At 42.7% G+C, this 24,836-nt stretch overlaps 2 protein-coding genes and 1 pseudogene across 5 annotated transcripts; 2 read left to right on the top strand and 1 right to left on the bottom strand.

The window, feature by feature from the left end:
- Nucleotides 1-969: 969 nt before the first annotated feature.
- On the top strand, nt 970-8,302 carry LOC112876009 (protein YABBY 2-like). 4 transcript variants are annotated; one of them, XM_025940035.1, is made up of 6 exons: nt 970-1,334; nt 4,522-4,644; nt 5,294-5,423; nt 6,911-6,959; nt 7,079-7,154; nt 7,938-8,302. In XM_025940035.1, the coding sequence occupies exons 1-6, from the start codon at nt 1,248-1,250 to the stop codon at nt 8,049-8,051; spliced, it is 579 nt and encodes a 192-aa protein (XP_025795820.1). In that variant the 5' UTR covers nt 970-1,247; the 3' UTR covers nt 8,052-8,302. The 4 variants fall into 4 exon arrangements, with proteins under 4 accessions (XP_025795820.1, XP_025795819.1, XP_025795818.1 ...); XM_025940034.1 differs by having other exon boundaries at nt 6,908-6,959; XM_025940033.1 differs by having other exon boundaries at nt 5,285-5,423.
- Nucleotides 8,303-10,886: 2,584 nt separating this feature from the next.
- LOC112877862 lies at nt 10,887-11,811 on the bottom strand. The gene has a single exon (XM_025942236.1). The coding sequence runs from the start codon at nt 11,685-11,687 to the stop codon at nt 11,058-11,060; it is 630 nt and encodes a 209-aa protein (XP_025798021.1). The 5' UTR covers nt 11,688-11,811; the 3' UTR covers nt 10,887-11,057.
- A 1,836-nt stretch (nt 11,812-13,647) lies between these two features.
- LOC112876614 lies at nt 13,648-18,743 on the top strand (annotated as a pseudogene).
- The last annotated feature ends 6,093 nt before the right edge of the window (nt 18,744-24,836 follow it).

Genomic DNA, 24,836 nt, shown 5'->3' with positions numbered 1-24,836 from the left:
CCAATTTTTATATTTCTCACATAGCTTAAATAGATGGTTCAATTAAATACATATGGATGTGTGATAAAAAGTGAAAAATATTGTTACCATCTAAACATATTACAACTAGATAATGATGAGTATGTATCTTTAGAGTATTGTACATTAGAATATTTAATAGATGAAAGAGAGCATGTGATAGATAATTATAATTATTAGCTATAAGTCTTATTTTTATTAATTCTAATTAGCTTGTGTGGGAGCATGGGTTGATAGGCTAGTTATAAATAAATAGGAACAAGCAATTTCCCCCGAAGGCTGCACCACAAATTTTCAGTTCCGACAACCTTAGTATTACAAAAACATTCCTAGTTTCAAAATTACTAAAAAACAGTAATTCCTAACTGAAATTGGGAAGTGCAAAAATGATAGGGTTATCCTTAATTTCTTTAGTTTCTTCTGTTAAATATTTGAAGCTATAGTAGTTCTCTAGCATAGGGTTAGCATAGAACTATATATTTTTGTTTCATAGTACCGTTCATGTACAATTGAAATATGTGCGGCAACCAAATATCTTTCTTCTGCCCAGGAGTTTATGGGTTTTGAATTCTCAGGGCAACAGATTATACAAAAATGTCCTTTTTAGTGTTTTCTTTTGCGTCCTGGAGAGAGGTGAGCATCAAGCAATATTTTCATGGGAGGGCAGGGGGCAAAAACCATAAAAAAAGGGGTTTTAAGCACCTGCCTAGCTTTTTTATTTGTTTACATGGATCTGATATCTTTCTTTTTTGGGGAAGGATCTGTTTACATGCATGGAGCTACATAGAAATAATAGAACTTATTTTCGAACTATAGAGGAAATTATCCATCCGTTATTTCACATATGGCTGCTGAGTAATCTGACACAGAGAATCCTTTTAGACACTACGAGGCCCCAACTATTCATTATAGCATTTTGCACTCACACATCAGCCACAACAGAAAAGGCCACCACTCCCTAGCTCCCTCTCTCTCCCTCTCTAACAAGAAATCAGTAGCTCAATCCTTCCTCTCACCTTTACACCTCTGTATTTACCAAAAGTCGCTGCTGTAGCTACTAGAGAGCTACTTCTATATATCTTGTAATCCTATCTGACTTTTGGTCTCCTTGATTAGTCCTTGCTTGCTGCTGCTTGCATATCCTCGTCCAGCTTGCTTCAGCTCTCATCTTCCTCCTCTTAGCTCCTTCAATCCATTGTTGGGGTAACTACGCAAGGTGACCGGGAGGAATGTCGGCCCAGATCGCGCCGGCGCCGGCGCCGGCGCCGGAGCATGTGTGCTACGTGCACTGCAACTTCTGCAACACAATTCTCGCGGTAACCCATCTGATCTCTCTCTCCTTTTCCTATCTGCCTTTGTCTTCTCCCAGTTCTTCGCTTCCTCTGAAGCGCATGCAGATCTACAAGGAGAGATGCATGAAATGATTGGCTGTGCCATTTGCGTCATGATATCTCTAATTATGTAGGATTTGGAGAGGTATATCCTGCTGGATTTCGTTTTTCTCTCTAAATTGTTTTGTGAAGGTTGGCAGAAATTTCTGGATTCTTCCCCCATTCGTTTCATTCCCTGTCCTTCTTCGATATGATCTTTTCTTTTCCCGTGGTTCAGTGGATTTTTCCTTTCCTTTTCAACTCTTCAGTTCGGTTTGAACTATTTAAAGGGAGCGGCTGGTCTCTTGTACCTTTCAATTGAGTACTTCTTCACCATGGACATGAGCGAGAGAAGGTCAAGGTCAGCAAACGTTGAAAATTGAGCTGCTTCTCTTGCACCTTTTTTCTGTTCACTTGGGAAAACCATGATTAAATAGCTAGCGTCTTAGACGAAACTAGCAGTGAGCAAGGGTGCTAGCTCCACTACATACATATATACCTGTGCTTCCGGTATGGCCTGGCAATTCCATATGCTCGCAACTTTTTCAAGCATTATCGCCTTGTGTGTACTTCTTCTGGGAAATTACTATGGTTAAGTGGTGGTGGTCTATTAGATCTCGGATATAGAGATTTGGTAGATTTTTTGCCTGGTGTAGTATGTGATGTAGTCGCGCGCGTGCTAAAGTGCTTTGGCCATCTTCACGAAGAAGAAGGTGCAGATGCGTGTACATAGTTTCTCTTCATGAGGACCATTTCTTGCATACCAGTCTGGTGGTTTGGTTTTAACAAACAATATAGGGAGTCAGATTTATGCCTTTCCTGACTTGAACTGCAACAAAGAGCATGCAATAACAACTAACCATAACAAGTCTATAAGTTTAGTGCATATATAACAAGAGTAACTAGACATGATTTTTTAATATGTTCTAATTAAACCATCTTACTCCTCCTCACAGAAAAGGGAAGTTGTTCATAATATGCTAAAAGGTGGTAATTAATAATATATTATATTCTAAAACTATGGAAGTTGGGTTATTCGACTAACATATATGTTGGCCAAAGATTTGTCTGCTCTAGCATTGCTACTTCAATTTTTATTTTGGAACAAAAGAATTCCATTAGGAAGTTCGAAAGTTTAACCGCAAAGAGTTCTCCAAAGATCAGAGCTATTAATTTGATTAGAGGGGATGGACACTGAAGCAGTATCGTAGGACGGTAGGTGAGTTTGTCACCAATCGAGAAGATCCAAAGTACCACTTCCTCTGTTTTTACTTATTATTTCCCTTTCATGGGCTTTGTCTGAATCTCTTGTGGTTAGTTCTATATGATTTCTTTCCACAAAACCTCAGTGACCCTGAATAAAAGGAAAGTTAGTCGGCTCTGCTAAAAACAATCATGCAGAAAAGGGAGGGTACTAGTAGCTAATTGTACAGAATTTATATATGCTAGGTTTTGCTTCGATTTCCTCTTTTTTCTACTTTCGATCTCCGGTGAAGTAACTAGTTCAGTACTGTACATAGTTATTTTCTCGCAGCCTTTCAATTCATACATGGATTGTGATCACCATTTCCGTATAAACATTGCCTAAAAGTTTATAAGAAAAGGCATGGCCAGATTACATCTAGAGAGAGAGACAGAGAGGTCTCATGACTCATCAGCCATTAAGTTCTTCTTTCTGACTTATTCATTCAAACTTCTTACTGTAACTTTTACTACAGGCAATTAGTTATAGATCAGTGATCGACGGTACGGGTTTATATACCTTGTCTAGCATATATATAGTCAAGCAAGATCGAATTGGAAATGTTGAGCTTTGTTGAAATAATGTCTAAGGAGATCGATCTACGATCTTTAACATTATATATATGGTCCGTTCTCTACACTTCACAGCAACTTGAATTCCGTTTTGCTTTCTCCAACGTAGTACCAGCAAAGATCAATATATTAAGGGAGATCCTGCACTGACCACTTGCGCCATATCAATCACCGATGTGTATGCATACGTGCAGTGTCGTTACGTACTAGCTACAAGATCTTTCGCTAGAAATCTTGCCTTCTCTGAAGTCTGAACTTGCAGTACACATTTCTGCAACTCCAATGCCGTCTCCCTCTCTCCTAGCCAAAGATAAAAAGGAGGTCGATCTATCTTGTTGCCACACACCTGCATGGCTCACTTTTTACACGCATGCATAGATTGCAGAATGCCGTGCCAAAGTGGCTTCTGCATTGAATTGTCACTGTCTATCGCATCTTTCTCTACAAACTCTGGCCAAGTATTCTTTTGGTATATATTTTGTGTATATGTCAGAGAATAGAGGATATGCATGGAGCAGGGAAAAGATTATATAGCTAGCCGCGTACTAATGGATGAGTTCTCTAAAAATCACACACATATAACAAAATATAGCTGCATGATGCTTCATAGCTAGGAGTACTTCTGTGATTTTGTTTTTGTGTGTGGGCAAGATATGAAGTGTGATAGATTCGAGTTTACTCCCCTCATGGGAGCACACACAATCATTTGTAGGGCATACACTCACTTGTTTATTATAGCTTACTCTGACCTTGTGGGAGTTTGTGCACAAAAGAAGATCAGTGAGGAATCAAACAAAGCAGGCTTTTGTTTCTTCAGCTTGGGTGGCAGTGATGCCAGGGGAAATTGAAAATAAAATGGAAAGGGAAAGGGAACCAGTGTACAGACATTGGAAAAGGGTGCCCCAGTTGTGGTCTGATCCGCAGAGCCCTGATAAAAGTCATGAAGCAACAGTTTCGCAGTCAGGCAGCTAGGCAGTGGTAACAGAAAAAGGAAAAGAGAGAGAAACGAAGCCCGTACGTATAGCAAAGCTACACTACACATAGCTTTGCGCATCATATATGCATCTGGAGAAGGCTTTTGATCATGCCTCGCTCGCACTCCTCGTTCTTGTAATCTATAAATTTCTGCATTGAATTTTAGTTAGGAGTTTTTTTTTTACTTTTCCACAATGATGTTTTTCTGTTCTGACAACACTTCTTTCATTCTACTTGTTTTCTTGTACTGCGCATCTTTTTCGTTTATAGTCAACTGTAAACCATTGTTACTAAATTTATTCAATAAACCTAATGCTAGTCTTTCGTTATGATCAACCTGCAGGTCAGTGTCCCGAGCAATAGCATGCTGAACATTGTGACAGTCCGTTGTGGGCATTGCACTGGCCTGCTGTCAGTGAACTTGAGAGGACTGATACAGTCACTTCCTGTCCAGAATCACTCACAGGTTGACATGAACAGAAACATTAATTTGTGCAAGATCTGTGCATGCAATATGAAGAAAACCCAACACACTTCTAATAGAGCAGCTAATTAAACCCTTTTGTGACCTCAAAATTGTAATCATGCATGCCAACATGTCTGCAAAAGTTTACAGGCCAGGATGCCATATTTCGATGTCTTACTCCTAATCTGTACTATTGACTGGTGTCTCATTCTGCACTATTATTACTACAGCAAAAGAGCCTAGATATATCTTAGACGATAAGTTCTTGGAAGACAGCATTGTACGTAGAGATGCCAAACATCATGTAGGTTGCCCTACCTACGTATAGGTAGCAGATAAAAGCCAAAATGTGCATGCATGGGTCATGTCATTTTCAATACTTTATACAGTAGAGACAAACTAAAGCGTTCGGTACTGCTTTCTCACAGGGAAGAGTTTTAAAGCTTACACATGCTTCGAACCAGATGCATGCATCAGTTTGGATCGACTATTAAATTAAAGTGTGTTTAATTTATAACATAGTATCACTAGCTACTTTGTACTGTATGTTTGCTACATACTGGAGATGGAAGTACACTATATCTATGCAGTATTCGTTTGAAAAAGGAGTTCTCACAGTACATTAACATGATTGTTTCAGTTGGTGCAGGAGAATTTCAAGGTTCACAATATCAGCTTTACTGAAAACCTCTCTGAGTATGCACCTTCGCCTTCAAAATACCGGATGCCAATGATGTTCTCAACAAAAGGAGATCAAGATCATATGCTGCACATTCGCGGTAAGATTGATGCATATGCATGTTTTTCAGATAACTTAAATATGGAATTGAACCCAATTATTTATCGATATATGGACATAATAAACTGTTTTGGACATTGCTTCCCTCAACATATATTTGTTCGAAATTGGTTAAATTATACACACTTAAGTGAATGCAAGTTTTAGGGGAACTTCCCTTTTTCTTTACCACAAAACATGAAATACACAAAAAGAAATGAGTCTGTGTTGAGTACTGTATAACCAACAAAAATTCAAGCTTATACCCAAAGTGATTTTTGGAGACATGATACAGCTAATTATTAGTAAGTAATTTTCAAATAGTATATTCTACTTCAGTATAATTATCCAATGTTATTATTTCAAATAAAATTGAAATTAAACTTGAAATTCAAAGTGATGATTCCTGAAGTAATTATTAATGTGGAAATTGGAAAAAAATCAATTTGGCCGATAATAAAGTACCAAAACTTGAAATCTAAAATGATCATTCCTAAAATGTTAATTTGAAAATTTGGAAATTAAAAGTTCAAGTTAGTTCATGATAAAATATCTCATAGACAAGTACTTATTATGTGGTCAATAAAAGTGACCTACTTGAATCACACAAAAACACACATTACTTGTGCAATGGTTAGCCATGTATGCATATTATCTTTTTTTCTGAGACTGTATGAATGTACATCTTAATTTTGACAGAAAGAAAAGATAAAAGGTCACATCAGCACATGATGCTCATCTTGTCGTACAAAGCGGCCATACTTATTAATTTTCTGCTCTATTACTATTCTCACAACTTTACTGGTTGAACATTACCATTGCAAGTAAAATTAGCTTTCAGTTACAATCAGGTTTAGTAACTATGAAGTGTGGTCACAACTAGTGCGTGCAAGTAAATGATGGTGTTGTTAAGAAACCCATCAGGTTTCCTGATGAATGAACCAAACAGTATGTGTACCAATAATTTATACAGAAAAGTAAGGCTGGTTGATAAATATCCCAAATGCATATATTTGACGCTCTTCTATTTCTGGAATGTCAATATAATGTCAAAATAAAGGCTGTACTGGGCCTAATCTTGAGGTCATCCTTGCTTGGTGTGAGATATTCATGCAAGGGTTTCATGTGTTTTTCAAACTCTCATGAACTAGGACTTTTTTTTAGCACAACCATGTCATTGCTGATTGCGTGGTTATTACCCATTTCAACTTATTACACCAACATGGAATTGAACCCTGACGTAGAGATTTTGTGAAGATGATAAATTCAACTTATTACCTATTTCAATTGGAAAGGATACGACTTATTCAAAAAGAATAAAATAACATATGTGGCACATCTAACTTAAAATCGTTGCCTTTCACACCTCAAAAGTTTTATATCCTTGAAAATATGTTTTATTTTGTAAAATCATGTATATCTGTCCATTTCCATAAGAGTTATAATATAATTAACCTCATATCTCTACCCTTTTGGTGTAAACAGCAGCTCCAGAGAAAAGGCAACGTGTTCCATCAGCATACAATAGATTTATTAAGTGAGTTTGATCAACCTAATTTTAAGTTTCTTATTTTGTTGCAACGGTGGGTTTTCGTTTTAGGATCAAACAATAAACTTTTTATAAACATGTATTGATATGGTACATGATTTTTTTAGGGAAGAGATACGGAGGATTAAAGCAAGCAACCCCGCCATAAGTCATAGAGAAGCATTCAGCACTGCAGCAAAGAATGTTAGTACATGATTTACATAAAGCACAACTGTATATCATAGCATTTATGCATATTCGATGTATGTACAATAATTATCCCACTAAAATGAGCTAGAGAGAGAAAAGAAGTTGCATGAAAATTAGGTATTGGATTTTATAAAAATAACTTTTAAAAGATAAGGTCAAGTCCAAGGGCTACATGCTGTTTATCTCCACAAAGAATAATCAAAGTCAATCAAATTTGTTTTGGAAAAGTTTCAAATATTTTGTGAATAATAATTTTGCATTGATAATAAAATGTATGGATGTGTCATAATATATGCCATGTGTTGAATGTACTTTTGTAATAATGATTCAGTGAATAATATATTTGTTTTATTTCTATAACTCCTTGGTACTTGAATACCTGGTTTTCATAAACTAATCTTGTATTATATAAGCATATTGTACATAAATTTCTACCAAGGATCCCTTTAGTTAGTAGTAATTTACTCAATATAGCATATCCATCTTTATTTTGTTTTTTCTCCAACCTTTTATCCTAAATAAGGCATAACCTGGCATGGTATGGTCAATACGATGATAATGTATGCTTTCATAAAATAATTTCTTCATTACAAGAGGCTAACTGTTGGTCAAAGATTAAAAGTATTGAACCCCTAAAACATGTGTGTGCCTTATCTATTTGAATGAAGATAATATTAATTAAGGTAAATAAGTAAATAAATGAATTTCATAGAAACAACATATATATGGACGGATCCAGCTTAATACATATGACTATATTGTTTCTTTCCATTTCAGTGGGCACATTTTCCAAACATACATTTTGGCCTTGGGACCCATGAGAGTAGCAAGAAGCTCGATGAGGCCATTGGTGCGGCAGGTCGTCCCCAGAAAGTCCAAGATCTCTACTAGAGACCTACAACACCCATCTTGATTCCGTGTTGTAAGTAATTTTAGAAAGCAAAACTACCTTAATTCCAAATCCGTTTGCGAGTGGCATACATATATAGGTAAGTGATATCATGAAGAAATAAGAAATTAAGACATATATATATATATATGTACAAGAACAGAATGCTACCAGCTCTATCACCAAGACTGAATAAGTACCTCATCGTGTTGTTATTTAATATTGGATTGAAATAAATTATCCTTTGTGCAAATATCAGTGTTATGCCAATGCAAATGTTATATATAGTTGGTCTGATCAGGAGTCATAAACCCTGTACGGAGTGTTGGATATGTTATTTTGTTATTTAGTTTTCTGCTTCCTTTGTGTTGTTATAACTTATAAGTCGACTGGGTTTCGTTATTATTTAGTTTGACATAACATTGGTGTATTTCATGCCATTAGGGTAACATTTGACCAATTACTTTAAAATAATTAGTATTATATTTTAATAATTTTATGGTACTTTGAAATTTCTACTCCCTTTATCCTAGAATATAGCTACTTTTAGATATTTTCTAAGTCAAATCTTTTAAACTTTAACTATGGATAATAAAAAATTATAAAAATTGATAACATAAAAATAATATTAGTTGATTCATGATGAAACCAACTATCATAATGTGTAATATTTTTTATTTATAATTAATTATTTTTATAGAGATTATTAGTCAAAGATAAAAATATTTGACTTTGACCAAATCTAATTAAAGTTGCTATATTTTAGGACGGAGGTAGTAATGAATATTTAGTATATACTTATGCCGGTGTATTTATTTTGACAAAACGATCTCTTTTGCTACTAAATATTACAAAAATAAGAATAGCAATTTCAAATGGAAGAGTAACGAATTTGAGTTGTATAGTGATGCGTGATTAATTTTGTAGACGGAACATTTTCTAACCTTTTCATGTGGGGGTACATTAGTACTACTTCCTTTATTTTACTATATGTTTGTCCATATTGCACACTAACAAAAGAACTATGGGTTCTAACTTCTAAGTAAAAAAACAATTTAAAATCCAAGACCTTATTCTCATGAGCTTTTTTTTTGGGGGTGGGGGGTCCCCGGGGGGGGGGGGGGGGGGTGGTACGCTGTTGGACACTGCAGAAATGTGGTATTTATTAGGTGGCATCGTTTAATGTTGGATTTGCGTGTTTGATTGCCCGCCATCAATCGTCACGCCTTATCTTTGGCGTCGCAACAAAACGAAGGCTGCTGCTTGGTTCCTGACACACTTGCGACGTGCCACAATTTTTACTCAAGATGCTAGTTCATTTTTCACCACATGTGTGGCGACAGCCGTGACGTGGCAATCCATGGCCTGTAACCAAGCAGGCCCTTGATCTTTTGTGCCTCGTAACATCGAAGGAACTATAAAATATTTATTTCCTGCATGGGAGAGAGAAAGAAGATAGATAGTCAATTCTGCCTCACAAGTGGGGGCTACGAGAGGGAGCATAGAGAACAAGTAAGCACGACCCGTAAGGCCTACTCCAACAAGACCACCGCAGCTAGCTCGTATAAATCCAACACATCATTTTATTTACATGAATGAAAGAAAGAGAATGTGAAGAGAGGGTGTACAATTATCTCTTCTTTAAGAGCTAGCTTATAGAAAAAAATAGACAACCCACTATTAATGAGAGAGGGGTTGTAGGATCCAAAATGCTTTAAACAATGTGTTATAGGATAAACCAATGGAGAGGTAGTCGTTTTCTATCTCAGTTGCACAAGCTTAGAGCCAGTGCACTAGCTTAGCAGTCTAATGTACATTAGGCTAGAAGTTGTTGGTCTAATAACACCGGTACACTATACTACTCTCCTAGCCTCCTCTGAACATGTTGTGGTCGATCAGCGATCAGACACGTGGGTGCATTGAACTCACGCGATCGGCCGGGGGCCGGGTGGCGGCCCCCCTACAACCACCACCCCCACCACCTGGTGCAGCCTGTGCCGGGTAATTCCCTCCCTCCCCCTCGACTGACGGGCCGGCCTGCTGCCGCCACGCCATTTCCGAGGCCGACCGCTGGCTGGCCCAGATGCTCGCTTCCTCCGCTCTGCTCGGCTGATTTGGTTCGGCGTCCATCAATTCCGCCTGCAGCTCCAGCCAGAGCCGGAGACATGTGCAGCACACGGGAGGGTGGCATATGGCAAGCTGGCGAGCTCCTGGCACCGCGCGTTGATGACCGGCCGGGCTCAGCTCTCCATCGGGCACGCGCGCGTACATGGCCGCATGCCTGCGATCACTCTGCCGCGCACACGTGGCGTGGGCCTGCGCGCATCAGTCCCCAGCGAGGGCGCATGCATGGCGCGGTCGTGGTGGCATCGCTTGCTCAGCTGAGGCTGTGTTCGCTCCATAATGAATTAGCCCCTGGCCTGACGCACATCACCATCACGCTGCCACCACGTCCTGTCCTAGTTGCACGACGTCCGGTCCGGTCAATTGTATTGGGTCTCTAGCGGTCCGGTCAGAACCAGCAGGCAGGATGGGCAATTCAACTGGCAATACGTAGAGAGTCACGGAGAGAAAAGGAAAAGGAAAAGGAAAACGAAGCCAGACGGAGGAAAGGAGCCCAAATGCACTTCCTTCGGAGGAAAAAGTCCAAATGCATGTGAGCCCATGAATTCCCTGCGCGGACATCAGGCCCTGAAGGCCCAAGCGGAAATACTCGACGGAAAATGGAAGACATTTTTCTCAATCGCGTCGTTTTCCAATATATACAGTTAATTAATTACACGCGGCGGCATCGTAGAAGGGAATTATTTTCCCTTCGAAAAAACCAAACGAAGAATGGAAAAACGAAGAACGGTAGCGTCCAACAGACGATTCAAATTTCCTCTACTTTTTCCTCGGTCTTCTCTTCTTCCCGCGGAAAACGGAGGAAACCCGACCAAGCACGCGCGAGCAGGAGCGCGCGCCTACGCGTCGCCGGAGCTGGGTCGCTCGTGGGCCTGCTGCTCCGATCAACTGTCCTCTTCGAGGCTCGACGGGCTCCTCCAGAAGCCGGTGCCGTAGAACCTCGCCCACACCTCCTTCTCCAGCTCCCCCGTCTCCTCCAGCGCGGGCTTCACGGGCAGCGCCACCGCCTCGGCGGCGCTGGCGTCCACCTCGACAATGCCGCCGTCGTCCACGAGGAGCTCGTAGATCTCCGTCGCCTGCCCCGCGGAGGCCGAGCGCCGCCGGCCCTTGCGCACGCGGGCGGCCCTGCGGCACAGCGCCGCGGGCGCGCGCACCGTGGCGAGCACCACGACCTCCACCATGACGCAGGGGAAGCAGCAGCACACGGCGGCGCACCCCGCCGCGGTGCCGCCCGCCACCTCGCTGCAGCTGCGGTGCTCCCGGATGTTGAGGTCGCTGTCGCAGCGCTTGGGCGGGCGCCGCACCTGGCGGCGCGGCGGGAATGCCGCGGACCGCCGCAGCTGCTGCTGCTGCTGCTGCCCGCCGTCCTGCCGCTCCCGGACCTGCACCGGCGCCCGCGGGCGGTGGCGCGGGGCGTCCTGGGCCCTCGCCGCCGCCACGGCCAGGGAGGTCGCCGGGGACGACGCATCGGCGCGGCGGTGGTGGTGGGGCCTGGTGGACTTGACGGCCGCCATGGCGAGCTCTGCTGGGCCCCAACCCCGCGCGGCGCCCGCCCAAGATGGATGGGAGGCCGCAGGAGGAAGCGCGTGGGAGGAACAGAGCGGGCGGCTTAAATTGGCTGAGGGGGCTCGGCGCTCTCCGCGGCGGCGAAACCGGCAGGCCGCTCCCCATTTTTGGCCGGCGATTAACGATAGAAACGCCCGGGCACCGTGCGTGCGCAGCATCAGCCATGGCAGATGAGCGGGCACGCACCAGCCACGCATGCGTTGCACGCGCGTTTCACTCTCGGTCAGAGCCAAGACTGTTGCAACGCACATCAGCCGCAGCTGCGCTCCTGCGCCTACCTGCCGGCCGTCTCCTGGCTGAAAGAAGAATCCACCGTGCCAAACTGCGAGGAATCGTTGGGGGCATCGTGCCAAATCAAGAGCAGGCCACTGACAAGTGCAGCTGCATCGTTGCCAAGGCATGGTATTGCCCATAGTTTAAACTGTGGATTGGTAACTTCCTTCAGTGAATTGAACCCGGTTGCTGCATCAACGGTTTGCTTCCTAACTAACTTTCATCATGTGTTTTCCACTTCCGGCAGAATGCTGGCCAATTGGTAAGCACACTGCAACAATGAACAAACAAGGATTTCAGTTCCATGTTTCCTCAAAAAAAAAAAAGAATTTCTGCTCCATGCTTGATAACAATATATTATCTTTCTTTAGGAAAGATAGCGAAACACTGTAAATATAAGCTTGGATATACACTATTAAATTGAAAACGAAGTATTTTCGCCTAAAATAAATTCAATAAAGTACAATGTAACATGCATAAGCAGTAGATGATGTTCCCATGTTGTCAAATAGTCTTTTAGAACTGTACATCGGTACCTGAAGCGGTCACTCCTAAGTTCCTGTATTTTTTGGTTGGCCCTTTATCCACCAAATAGCTGCATAGAAGTTTCTCGAGATCCCCATCCATCATAGTAACCGTTGTTGCTGGTAACTATCCAGCCCATAGGTTTATATCCATCGTTAATTCAATAGCCACCATTAATCATAAAAATATCACTTCAACAGATCGTGATATGCACTGCATGAATAAAGTTGATCGTTTCAAAAAAGGAATAAAGTTGGTGCAGGCACAAATGGCTAATGCGCTTGCATATTACAAAACTGGATAGTTATCTTCTATTAGTAAGGCGACCATAGACTTCATTTGCTGGCTTACATCATGTGAAGTTTGGAGAGCATAGTGGAGCGGTATAATTTCATGAAAACGCAGAATTTGCAACCAAACACAAATAGGAAACATAACATGAATGAACCGAGAAAATTACATATTTGGTACTTCAAACATCGCGCTTCGCAGTTTTACCGTTACTACCATCGACTTTGAAAAATGGGACTCTAAACATGTGACACTTTATTTTCATACCATTAGATATATTTTCTCTCTTTTCTTTTATTTTTTCATGTATTAGCAGGTGAATTGACCCTACATTTCCAAATACCTCCTATTTTGGATCGCTATTATTAATCGCGAGCCAAATATTTGCATATAGGACCCTGTATTGGTCTGGAATCTGGATCGGCGCTTCTCGCTCCGTTCTATCTGCCGGCGGCCGCCGCCCCCGATCAGAAGCATTAAGCTCCAGCGGCGACGTAGTCCGTAACGAGCCTCGCCGCGTGCCTGCATCCCGTATACTCCTGCACGGCAGCAGAACGCGGCGGCTGGAGCCTGTGTGGCAACGACGACCGCGCGGTAACCTCTCTGCCTTGATCTCTGACATATTTGTTCTTCATACCGAGGCTCCACAGGGAAGACAGGCATATGATGAAGTGAACACTGAACTCTATTTGATAAAGTGAACACTGAACTCTTGTTTTACATATGATGCGGTTTGTGAAAACAAAAAAGCTGATGCAATTCTTCTATTGCAGAAATGAAAAGATCAGCATGATCACCGCGAATCAGTCACAGCTGCTCTCCTCATTCCTCCTCCTCCTCCGATCGAGGAGAGGGACAGCGGAGGGAGACCGGTCAATTCAATAGGACCATCCCATATGGGCGCGGAGGTAGAGCACCCGCAGCAGCAGCAGCCTCCCTCCTCCCTCCGGCCCGGCAGGGAGGAGGAGGCGGCGGCGGCGGCGCCCGCGGTGCTGGGGCTCCTCTCCGCGCTGATCGACCACGTCGCGCGCGTCAACTGGTCCCTCCTCGACCGCGTCCCCGGTGACCGCGGCAGCTCGCAGCAGGTACTTCCGCGCTCCTCCCTCCCCGCGCGCATCACGGCCGTATGGTTACAATTCACTTAAACAGATCCAGGCGCACTCATCCGTTCAATTCACAAATTGAAAATCGCAACGCCAATTAATTGTACCCTGCAATGGCCGCCGGACTCATGGAGCCAGTAACGACTTCTATCAGTTATGCGGTATTGATTACCAGATGTTCTTCTTTTCAGTGTTGTTCATCGTCGGAAATTCCTTTTCTGTTTCAAGGTCCAACATACTCGGAATTCTCACCCCGTCCCTTCCTTTTGTCTTCCTTTTGAGTTTCCGGGTGGATCATTTCCCATCACATGGTTGTTTAGAGGTAGTTTGTTGCATTACTGCCGAATTCTAACTTCAATTGCGTCCCCACCACATTCCTTTTCCTAGCTGGCCGGCGGCCATGTGACGTTTGGATCTTTTTTTTTAGATAATGGAAACGAGTTCCGGCCTCTACAAAGTGTATACAGCCATTTGATTACTACAAAACATAGCCGTCCATTGGCTAACTGGGGGAATGAACAAAGGAAAAAGGATCTAAACCAATCCTGAGGTTATGCTTCGACCCCCGATTGGCTATCTCCAAGGAGACGGCCTCCAATGCAAGACTCGCCCTTCGGAACAGCACCTTTCTCATATCTTCATGCTGCAGGTGCGCCCACAGGCGTAACCAGTAGGTCCCCTGAAAACAGCCTGCATAAATGATGAATACTTGGTTTTGTTAAAAATAATATCATTACGACATCTCCAAATAGCCCAACATAATGCAGCTGCCCCACTGATACAACACGCCTCTCCTTGTCATCAAAATTTGAGAGCCAATTCCCTAGCATATGGGAAATCGATCTTGGCGGGGTTAACCCTGTAGCTAAATAGACTATCCTCCAAATCTCCTTTTCATGATGACAGTCAAAGAGGAGATGTATAATCGATTCATTACAATTACAGAAGCAACACTTCAAACTCCCCTTCCAATTCATCCTCACTAGATTATCTTTTGTTAGGATAACTCCTCTTTGGAGATACCAAAAGAAGATCTTTATAATCTTGAGAGGGATTTTTAGTTTCCAAATCAATTTGTGGCGAAAGGGAGCATGTTGGTTTATCTTGTGGAGGTACATAGATCTAACAGTAAAGATCCCGTATTTATGTAAATTCCATCTAAAGTGATCTCTCCCTTCAACTAAATCTATGTTGGTTATCTTAGCTACCAGGTCAAGCCACTTTTGGAGTTTTTCATCCACCAATGCCCTTCTTAACGAAATGTTTAGGGGTTCTGAACTTAACACACTCACTACTGATGCATGTGGTTGGTGAGCTATGTTGTAAATTGATGGATACTGATCTTTGAATGGCCTTTGGCCCACCCAAGTGTCCTCCCAAAATCTCGTTTGTTTCCCATCTTTAATCTCAAAGGATCCACAGGCCAAGACCTCTTCTTTAATCTTCATTAACCCTCTCCAAAAATGAGAGTCGTTCGGTTTAGCTTGGACTTGTGGTAGAGATTTTGAGCTCAAATATTTGTTTCTGAGTAAAGACTGCCATGTGCCTTCGTTGTTAAGCAGGTTACTATCCATTTGCTTAAAAGGCACTTATTCTGAACCTTGAGGTCAATGACTCCAAGGAACCCTTGATCTTTGGGGCGGCAGAGAATGTCCCATTTAGCTAAGCGGTATTTTTTCTTATCTGAATCACCTTGCCAAAAGAAACGCGATCTGTAGTGATTAAGTTTCTTAAGAACCCTGTTCGGTATCTCAAAAAAGGACATCACGAACATGGGTAGGCTGCTAAGCACTGAGTTTAGGAGAACTAATCTGCCTCCATATGACAAATGCTTAGCTTTCCAACATGTTAACTTCTTTTCAAAACGTTCTTCGACTTTCCTCCAATCAATATTAAGGAGTTGTCGATGATGCATTAGGATCCCCAAATATCTGAAGGGATACTCACCAGCATTGCATCCAAAGAGTTTGATATACTCATCTTCAAACTCTTTCGCTTGTCCATAACAAAAGATTTCACTTTTGTGAAAGTTTATCTTAAGACCAGACATCTATTCGAAAACACTTAGGAAAAGCTTCATATTTTTTGCTTGTTCGATGTCATGGTCTAGAAAAATGATGGTATCATCTGCATATTGCAAAATAGACAAGCCATCATCCACTAGGTGTGGTATAACACCATTGATTTGCCTGTCGTCCTTAGCTCTTTTAATCAAAATTGCTAGCATATCTGCAACTATATTGAACAAGACGGGAGACATAGGGTCGCCTTGTCTAAGCCCCCTCTTAGTTTGGAAGTAATGGCCAATGTCATAATTGACCTTGACCCCAACACTACTCCCCTTAACCATTCCTTCAAAACCCATCTACACCATTCGGGTGACAACCCTTTCATTCTTAGTGTTTGTTGAAGGAACGACCACTTAACTTTGTCGTAGGCCTTTTCAAAGTCAATTTTGAAAGTGACCCCATCTCGCTTCTTAGTGTGTAGCTCGTGAATGGTTTCGTGGAGTATGACCACCCCCTCCATAATATTTCTACCTGGCATAAAAGCAGTTTGGGAGGGACTGACCACTGTTTGAGCTACCTTATTCAACCTGTTGGTGCCAACTTTTGTGAAAATCTTGAAGCAGACATTAAGAACACAGATTGGCCTATATTGTTGTATCTGTTTCGCGTCCACTGTCTTTGGAAGTAATGTAATCACTCCAAAGTTGAGACTATGTTCAAGGACAGGAGCTGGGGATTTGGCCAAGCCAGTTGTTGAAGTCGAGTATGAGCTTCTATCCAATCGAAAGAATCAGCAAAGGAAGAAGAGAAATTGGGCCTAAAGGAGTAGGCGCTCTTCATGGAAATCTTTGAAGAGTGCCATAAGGTCCTCCTTTATTATTTCCCAGAATACTTGAAAAAATTCTGCTGGGAAACCATCAGGGCCAGGGGCTTTATTGTGTTCCATTTGAAACAACCTCCTTCACCTCTGTCTCAGTGAAGGCAGATACCAGGATATCATTCTTCGCATCTGTTACTTGAGGAATGTCATCTATCCGACTTTCCACAAGTGAGATATCATTCTCATCTGGTTGACCAAACAAGTTCTTGCAAAATTTCGTATCATCAGCTATTGTAGTTTTGATATACACTTGTTTGATTCAGTGTTAAGTGTTGCATAGGTTACTTATCTCTTAACAATCTTATGATTTGTGAGATCATTTGTCCATGTAACAGGCCAATGAGTTTAGAAAAGAGGATTTCACAGGTTCCAAGGTGCTTTCTTTTTCCTTCGTTCATGGACACCATTTCATGATATATTACTCTTAGAAAAAACATCCTAGCATATTTCTTTTGTTAATTCTGAATTTTTTGATGCAGTGGCTTGTTGTGAGATATGCACAGCAGAACATGGAACAGATTATTGAAGCTATTAGGATTGCTAAACAGGAAGGCCTTTCAGTATCCTTAGATTTGGCCAGTTTTGAGGTCTGTAAGCATCTTTACTAAACTGATTGCTCTCCTCACCCAAAAGAATTGCTCAGTTGAGGTCAACTTTGTAAATACTATCTGATTTTACTCTGATTGATTGGATATATGGAGATGGTTCGTGACTCTAGGTCAAAACTCATTAATCTTTTGGAGATTGGCAACATTGACCTTTGCTTCGCCAATGAGGATGAAGCTAGAGAGGTTATAGGGTGACTCTTGCTACAATTATATGTTAACGTATCTAAGTAGGGATAGACAAAAGAATGGTGAATTCAAAGAGAAAAGAAAATATTCGTTCACATCTTTTCAAGTGACAAAGTGCTACCTAAATTATGTGCCTGGTGTTCATCTGTTGCCTGTATCTGCAGGGGAGGTCCGACATCAGATCCAGAGGAGGCGCCTGCATTCTTGGGCAAGTACTGCAAATAGGCCGTGGTGACACTTGCTTCAAAGGGGTGTATGGCGAGACATGGCAAACAGGTGAGGTTCAAGTTCTTGTCGAATTGTAAACTGCACGGTCAGTTAACAATTTTTGCAGCCAATTTCAATGGTGGTCCTCTTAAGAATGACATCTGGATAGTTATCTTCTGAAGAATGACAATAACATTTTCAGTTGATACGCCGAATGTGGAAACGTTAGCAAATGAGAATATTTAGTAGGACCTAACAATAATTACAAGAATAAAAGTGTTCAGAGATTAGTTCCACACGTATTTTCATCTCATCCGGTGTTAAGTATTGAGAACCGACCACAAGCCTACCTTTTTTGTGGATAAAAGGAAATTGACCACAAGTATGTAACAACAATGATGGATGAATGGGTCCAGGTTGTTCAATTGCCGGCGATTGGCGAAAGCAACGCGGTGGACACGACCGGAGCAGGCGACCTCTTCGCGAGCGGGTGCCTGTACGGGCTGGTGAAGGGGCCGCCGCTTGAGGAGTGCTGCAAGGTCGGGGCGTGCAGCGGCGGGTCGGTGACGCGGGCGCTGGGCGGGGAGGTGCGGCCGGAGAACTGGCAGTGGATGTACAAGCAGATGCACGCCAGGGGCCTGCTGCTCCCCGAGCTCAAGAACTGAACTGCTGCTGCTGCTTCTGTTGCTGCTGCGTCTTAGCAGCACCCGCTGCTGTATCTCACCACTCCTAAAGGCCATTATATATCCAACCTCTCGTTATTGATTGTTGCGGTTGTCTTACCTGTTTGCTAGAATATTGTTGGTTTACCGTGATTGATTCATGGCATGGTGAATGGCAGGCTAGCATATTAGTTGATTTGTTGATGAACTGTTGGCATTTCTTAGCATCATCACTAGGATTGTTAGTCCTTGATGACACCTAAAAACGTGTGTTGGTATGTTTATATTTTCTCAAAGGATAGCATGGGTAAAAGAATTTACTAGATACATAATTAGTAGGACAATATTAATAAGCTATAGACTATATTTTATATAGGGATAAATTATGATAAATGATATGAATAAGGGTAATGCGACACATGCATGCCAATTTTAAGATAAAGAACGAATAAATCTAAAGTTAGTGGGAGCATAGGCATACAAAGAATATCCTATAAGCATCTATTCATACTTACACAAGATAAATGGTTAGGGATCAGAGCTAAGACTCCAGATATTAGAGAGAATGTCTCGACCCAGGTACTGCTAGGGTCGTTACATCTTTCAGAACTCCAACACTGTATCCGAACATGGGTGATTTCACAAACTACGCTGAAGCGCAGCGAATGGACAGGGCTGTCACCACCTGCCACCTACCCCTTAATACTGTGGAGCACAGTCATATCCGAGGGATCCCGCATACCCAAGCACCACGACCGTGTATGAGGTCACTACCCTAGCTCCCCCGGGTCTCCCACCCTTCGGATTGACAAGTAAAGAGCTAGATCAAGCCCGAAAGCATAAGGAACCAATATCCTTACTTAGTTCATCTGGCCCAATCACATATATAGCATCTTATGATAGAACAAGACATGGTGCGATAAACTATTAAGATAGTATAGCAACCCTTGTTTTCCTAAACAGTATTAAACGGCCGTTTAGACGGGTCTAAACGGTAGACGAGGCATTGACGTTTAGTTTAGGCCCTAGACGAAAAAATTAAACGTTGACCGGTTTAAACGGTCAGCGCATGTTTAAACGGCCGAAACGGCCGAAACGGAACGGTGCCTGGGCGATTTTAAACACCGTGTGGACCGTTTTTCTGTCCGTTTCGGAGTTGGGCTGTTTTCAACTCCCAACCCGCCATGAGCCCACGAGCCCACGAGCGCCCTCCAGCCTCCACTTTTCTCAACCCCCGCCTGGCCGCCTCCATCTCCCAGCCTCCCTGGTGCCCGCCGCCACCCAGGGAGGAGTCGCCGGTGCACAGGGCCGCCGCCCAGGGAGGCGCGCCCACCCAGAAGCTTTCCTCCGCGCCCTGCCGTCGCCCTCACCGTGGAGCTCTCCGCCGGCGCCCTACCCTCGCCCAGGCAGTCTACTCCGGCGCCCTGCCCACGCCCAGACCTCAAGCAGGGGCTCTCCCGCAAGACCCCAGGCAGGGAGGTGCGCGCGCCCAGGGGTGCTCCTCCGGCGTCCAGAGAGCTCGCCCGCCCAGTTCTCTGCCGCCAGGAGGCAGGAACTCGTTCCTGCTGTGAGGTAATGCTCCTTTTCTTGCTCCTTCACTGTTTCCTCAAGTCTCCACCTGGAGGCATGTTTAATGTATTCTACTATTTAATCTTCTTCTTGTTCATATGCTGCCTGTAATGCACTATTATCTATACTTCTACAGTTCTGCACCATACTCTAATAGCTGCTCCTTCTTTTTCAGGCACATATCTCAACTTGGGAGGATATCAAAATCAAAAGCTTCAAGTTTACTTCACAAAAGGTTAGTAAAGTCCTCTTTAATCTTGCTGAAATCGTGCTACAGTAGCAAACCGTTTAGGCCGTTTAATTCCCGTTTAAACACGTCTAAACCCGTCTAAACCCTAAACGGCCCCTCGCCGTTCTTCTACCGTTTTCCGTCTAGGAAAACACTGATAGCAACCATGACTGAACTCTGTATTATGAATAAGATACTGAGAAGTCAAATACAAAGGAATACCCAAGGCCGAAGGTTGCGCTAAGACTCCGAATATGATTTGTATTCGCTAAGAGAAATACTTAGCCTAGCTCCACTAGTCTAAGGATTACAAGTCACAAAGTGAGAGAGAGGCTGTGTGGTGTGTATGTGAATGAGGGGGGAGGCCTCCTTTTATAGCTTGAGAGGTCGGTTCCCATCATCCCTTCGTATGGAAATCTTGACCACTGCCTGTAAGAAGATAAGGACGATCCTCCCGTCAAAGATCAGGAGGCTTGGAAGGTGACCAGGTTCAGCCGAATCTGGGTTTAGCCGACCCCAGGTAGTGCCTCCCTGGCACCACCTTCCTCTAGCTGGCTGGCACGTGGATCCTGGTGATGATTCTTGGTGATTTGTACCATGGTAAGGTGGTTTGCTCTGCCAGGTGGGCGCTCTTATCTTTAGGTAATTACAGGATAGGATCTTCTGTGTATTTTACCTGCGTTTTGTGTATGTTTGTCCCTTGTCGTGGACTTGCGTTCATGAAATCAAATACTTGCTTGGAGTTATTGTAAATGAAATATATGAGTAAGGTGCATAGTTTTCTTTTATTTTTATTTGTGAGTATAGTTGATGGTCGGATTAAGGATTTAAGGACCGTCAACATGAACCGCTCCTAACATTGAATCAGTTCGAATGGAGTTTATTGATTACATCATTTCATGTGTGTGCCTGTGTGCTAATGTACTTGAGTAAAAAAAATTCACTGTGGACCACGCCTGAATTTCATTACTCATAGTAACGAAATTACAACAAAGTCTCAGGATCAAATCTCAGTTCGCTTAAGGTACGTACAGAACCGACAGGGAGACGAAAAGAAAAACAACCAGTAGGATGACTGCCACTCAGCCAAAGGACAGCACAGCTAGCAAAGCTAGATAACTACAGAGAAAACGAGCCAAAAAGACACTTCCGCAGCGCCAAAACAGCACACCAGCATGCTCCCCAGGAGGAAAGAGCCTGTCTGCCTACTGTAGTAGCACAACTCCGGCGTCGTCACGGGGGGCTTCCTGCGGGTGAAAGAGTAGTGCCGTCTTCTTCAGGGCTTCCGCGCCAGCTTCCAGCTCCGTCTTGTCCTCAGTTTTCTGCAGACCTGCCCTGTATGACAAGAAGGACGAAGCAAGACAGACAATCTCAGTAGGAGATCGGATTTTTTTTTTCTCATCAAAGCAGACGGCGTTTCTGGATCTCCAGATAGACCAACACACAGCAGCCAAGCCGAGAACCTAGAACTTCTTATGCCTGGGCATGTATCTACGGGCCCACACCTAGAACTGCTCGAAGGACGAAGGTCTGCAATCAGCCCCTATCACCATGGCCACCAGGCTCCAAATATATTTAGCCATCGGGCAGGAGAAGAACAGATGTTCTATATTTTCATCCCCACAACAGAAACTGCAAGTTTTATCTCCTTGCCAGTTCCTCCTTGTCAAGTTATCCTTGGTAAGAATGGCTCCTTGCTTAATGAGCCACATAAAAATCTTTATTTTTAGTGGAAGTTTAGCCTTCCAGAGCATTTTGTTATTATCCTCCACATCACCCCTGCACAGCTGCTTCTATTGGGATTTCACATTGAACTTCCCACATTTCTCCCATCGCCACTTCAGGCAATCTTTCGCATTAGGAAGAGGGCAGGCCAAAAGCATATCCCTCGTCTGTCTCAGGCTTGTATGCTGACTTTCATTCAGCCACCTTCTAAAAGAGAGGTTCCAGGCTTTGTCGACAAAACGTCTCACTGAACCCTCATTATCATTGCAGATCGCAAAGAGAGCTGGGTTTTTTTCTGAAAGAGGGACACTCCCACACCATGGATCCCTCCAGAAATCTGTCGCCTTCCCATCACCCTTGCACATGAGTCGCCCTTTTAGATAGAACTCTTTTACTTTTAGAAGATCATTCCACACCGAGGAATTACTCGGTTATGTTTCAGTTGGGTCACACACAGGTTTTTAACATATTTTTTCTCACAATGTTCTGGCAAACCCCTTCTTCAAATTCTGATTTCCACCGCCACTTGCATAACATGCTAATATTCAGCTTTCATAGATCATGCACTCCCAAACCACCTTTGTCTTTGGGTTTTGCAATTTTTATCCACTTCACCAAATAATACTTCTTTTTCAACCCCACACCCCCCCCCCGGGCCCTGCCCCGCCAGAAGAACCTCTTTCTTGTTCTGTCCAATCTTTTGTGTACAGTTTTGGGAAGGAGGTACATAGACATGGAGTATAAGCTTTTCATATAGGGGTACCCAGTCAGCCACATGTAGTTTAGAGCCAGACAAAGGTACTCCTAGGTATTTCATTGGCCATTTCCCAGTAGCACAATTAAACAGGTCTGAGAACCTAGAGCTTTTTCATCATCATGTGATACCATAATCACCTCACTTTTGCTAAAGTTTATCTTCAGTCCAGACATGTTCTCAAACAGGTATAGCAGAAGTTTCGCATTCTGTGCGATAGTATTAGCATCTTGCAGACAAAGTATATTATCATCTGCATGTTGCAGAATAGCCACTCCATTTTCAATCAGTTCAGGCACCAAACCTTTCATAAGACCATTCCCCTCTGCCTGTTTTATCATTTTGGCCAGAGAATCAGCAGCTAGATTAAATAGCAGGGGAGAAAGAGGGTCCCCCTACCTCACACCCTTCCCACTCTTGAAATATGCTCCAATCACATCATTGGCTTTAACACTAAGAGTCCCACAAGCCAAGACCTCCTTAATCCATGCACACCACTTTTCACAGAATCCCCTCTGTTGGAAACAGTCAAACATAAAATCCCAATTTATTTTATCATATGCTTTTTCGAAATCTATCTTCAGGACTAGGCTATTCTTCCCTCTACGCTTTGTGTCATGCAGGATCTCATGAAGAGACATCACTCCATCCATTATATTTCTGCCTTTAATGAAGGTTGTCTGCCAGGGGTTGATAATTCTGCTCATACAAGCTTCAAGTCTCAACATCAAATTTTTTGTAAATATCTTGTAGCTAACATTCAATAAACATATCGGTCTGTATTGTTGTATGGAGCAAGCATCTTTTAGTTTAGGAATTAAAAGAAATCACACCATAGTTCAGTCTACCAATGTCCATCTGGTGGGAAAAGAACTCAAAGAACATATCCATGATATCAGCTTTGATGATCTCCCAACATGATTGATAAAATTCTATTGGAATATGATGAGGCCCTGGGGCAGTATTTTTATCCATAGTAAGCACAACATTCTTGACTTCCTCTCCTGTGAAAGGTTCAGTTAGTTTTTCATTCTCAATCTGTGTCATCTTCTCATTTTGGTGCCAACAATCAGGGTCTAAACTGAATAAAGGATTCTCAGAGGGGCCAAACAGGTTCTTATTAATGAGTAGCATGATTCAGAATGTTCTCATCTCCCTCAATATTCTCACCATCTTTCTGCAGGCTGAAGATGGTGTTTTTCCTTTTTTTGCCATTAGCTACCTTATGGAAGAAATCTGTGTTATTGTCCCCCTTCAGCAGCCAGTTTAAATTTAATCTTTTGTGCCAATATTCCTCTTGTCCCTCTAGGATTCTATGCAGCTCAGATTGAATAAAGGTTTTTCTTTCCAGCAGGGGAGCACTGAGGCTATTCAGTTCCTCCATTTTTTCTATTTCAAGCAGCTCTTTCTGCAGCAAATTCTTGTATCTTGTAGTGTGGTCTTTCAGATTCAGATCCCAACCTTTTAGAAATTTCTTCACTCTGTTTAGTTTGATGTACCATCTATTCACTGCATTTTTAGCCTGCACCTGATTCCCCCAAATGTCCTGATCTTTTAGTTTGAAGTCCTCATGTTTGATCCAAGAGTTTTCAAAGCAAAAGGTTTTTGTTTTCTTTATTTTTTTCATATTCTGTACACAACAACAGAGGGTTGTGATCAGACATAAATCTTGAAATTTTTCTCAAAAAGGTTAAGGGGAATAAGGTTTCCCGATCCTCATTCATCAAAACTCTACCCACCTTCTCCATAGTAGGATCTACATGATTATTACTCCAAGTGAACATGCCACAATTTAGGACCAGATCCCTCAAAGCATAAGGGTTGATAATCGTAAAGCATAAAGATCGGAAAAAATCGGTTCTTTGAGAAAAATTCGGTTCAATATAATTTTTTTCCGATTTTTTCGATCCTGAATTCGGTTCCTAGATCTGGATAACCGAATTAACTTCGGTTTTTTTCGATTCTGGGACTCAAGTAACCGATCTATTAAGCCCAATAGCACGTTCGGCCCAGACCCAATAAGCAGACCTGCGTCCTCGCACTCTCCAGTTCATACATCCTCCCCTAAAAAGAGGT

The sequence above is a fragment of the Panicum hallii genome, chromosome 9 (assembly GCF_002211085.1).
Source record: "Panicum hallii strain FIL2 chromosome 9, PHallii_v3.1, whole genome shotgun sequence".
Classification (NCBI taxonomy): Eukaryota; Viridiplantae; Streptophyta; class Magnoliopsida; order Poales; family Poaceae; genus Panicum; species Panicum hallii.
This window is presented reverse-complemented; position numbering and strand designations above follow the sequence as displayed.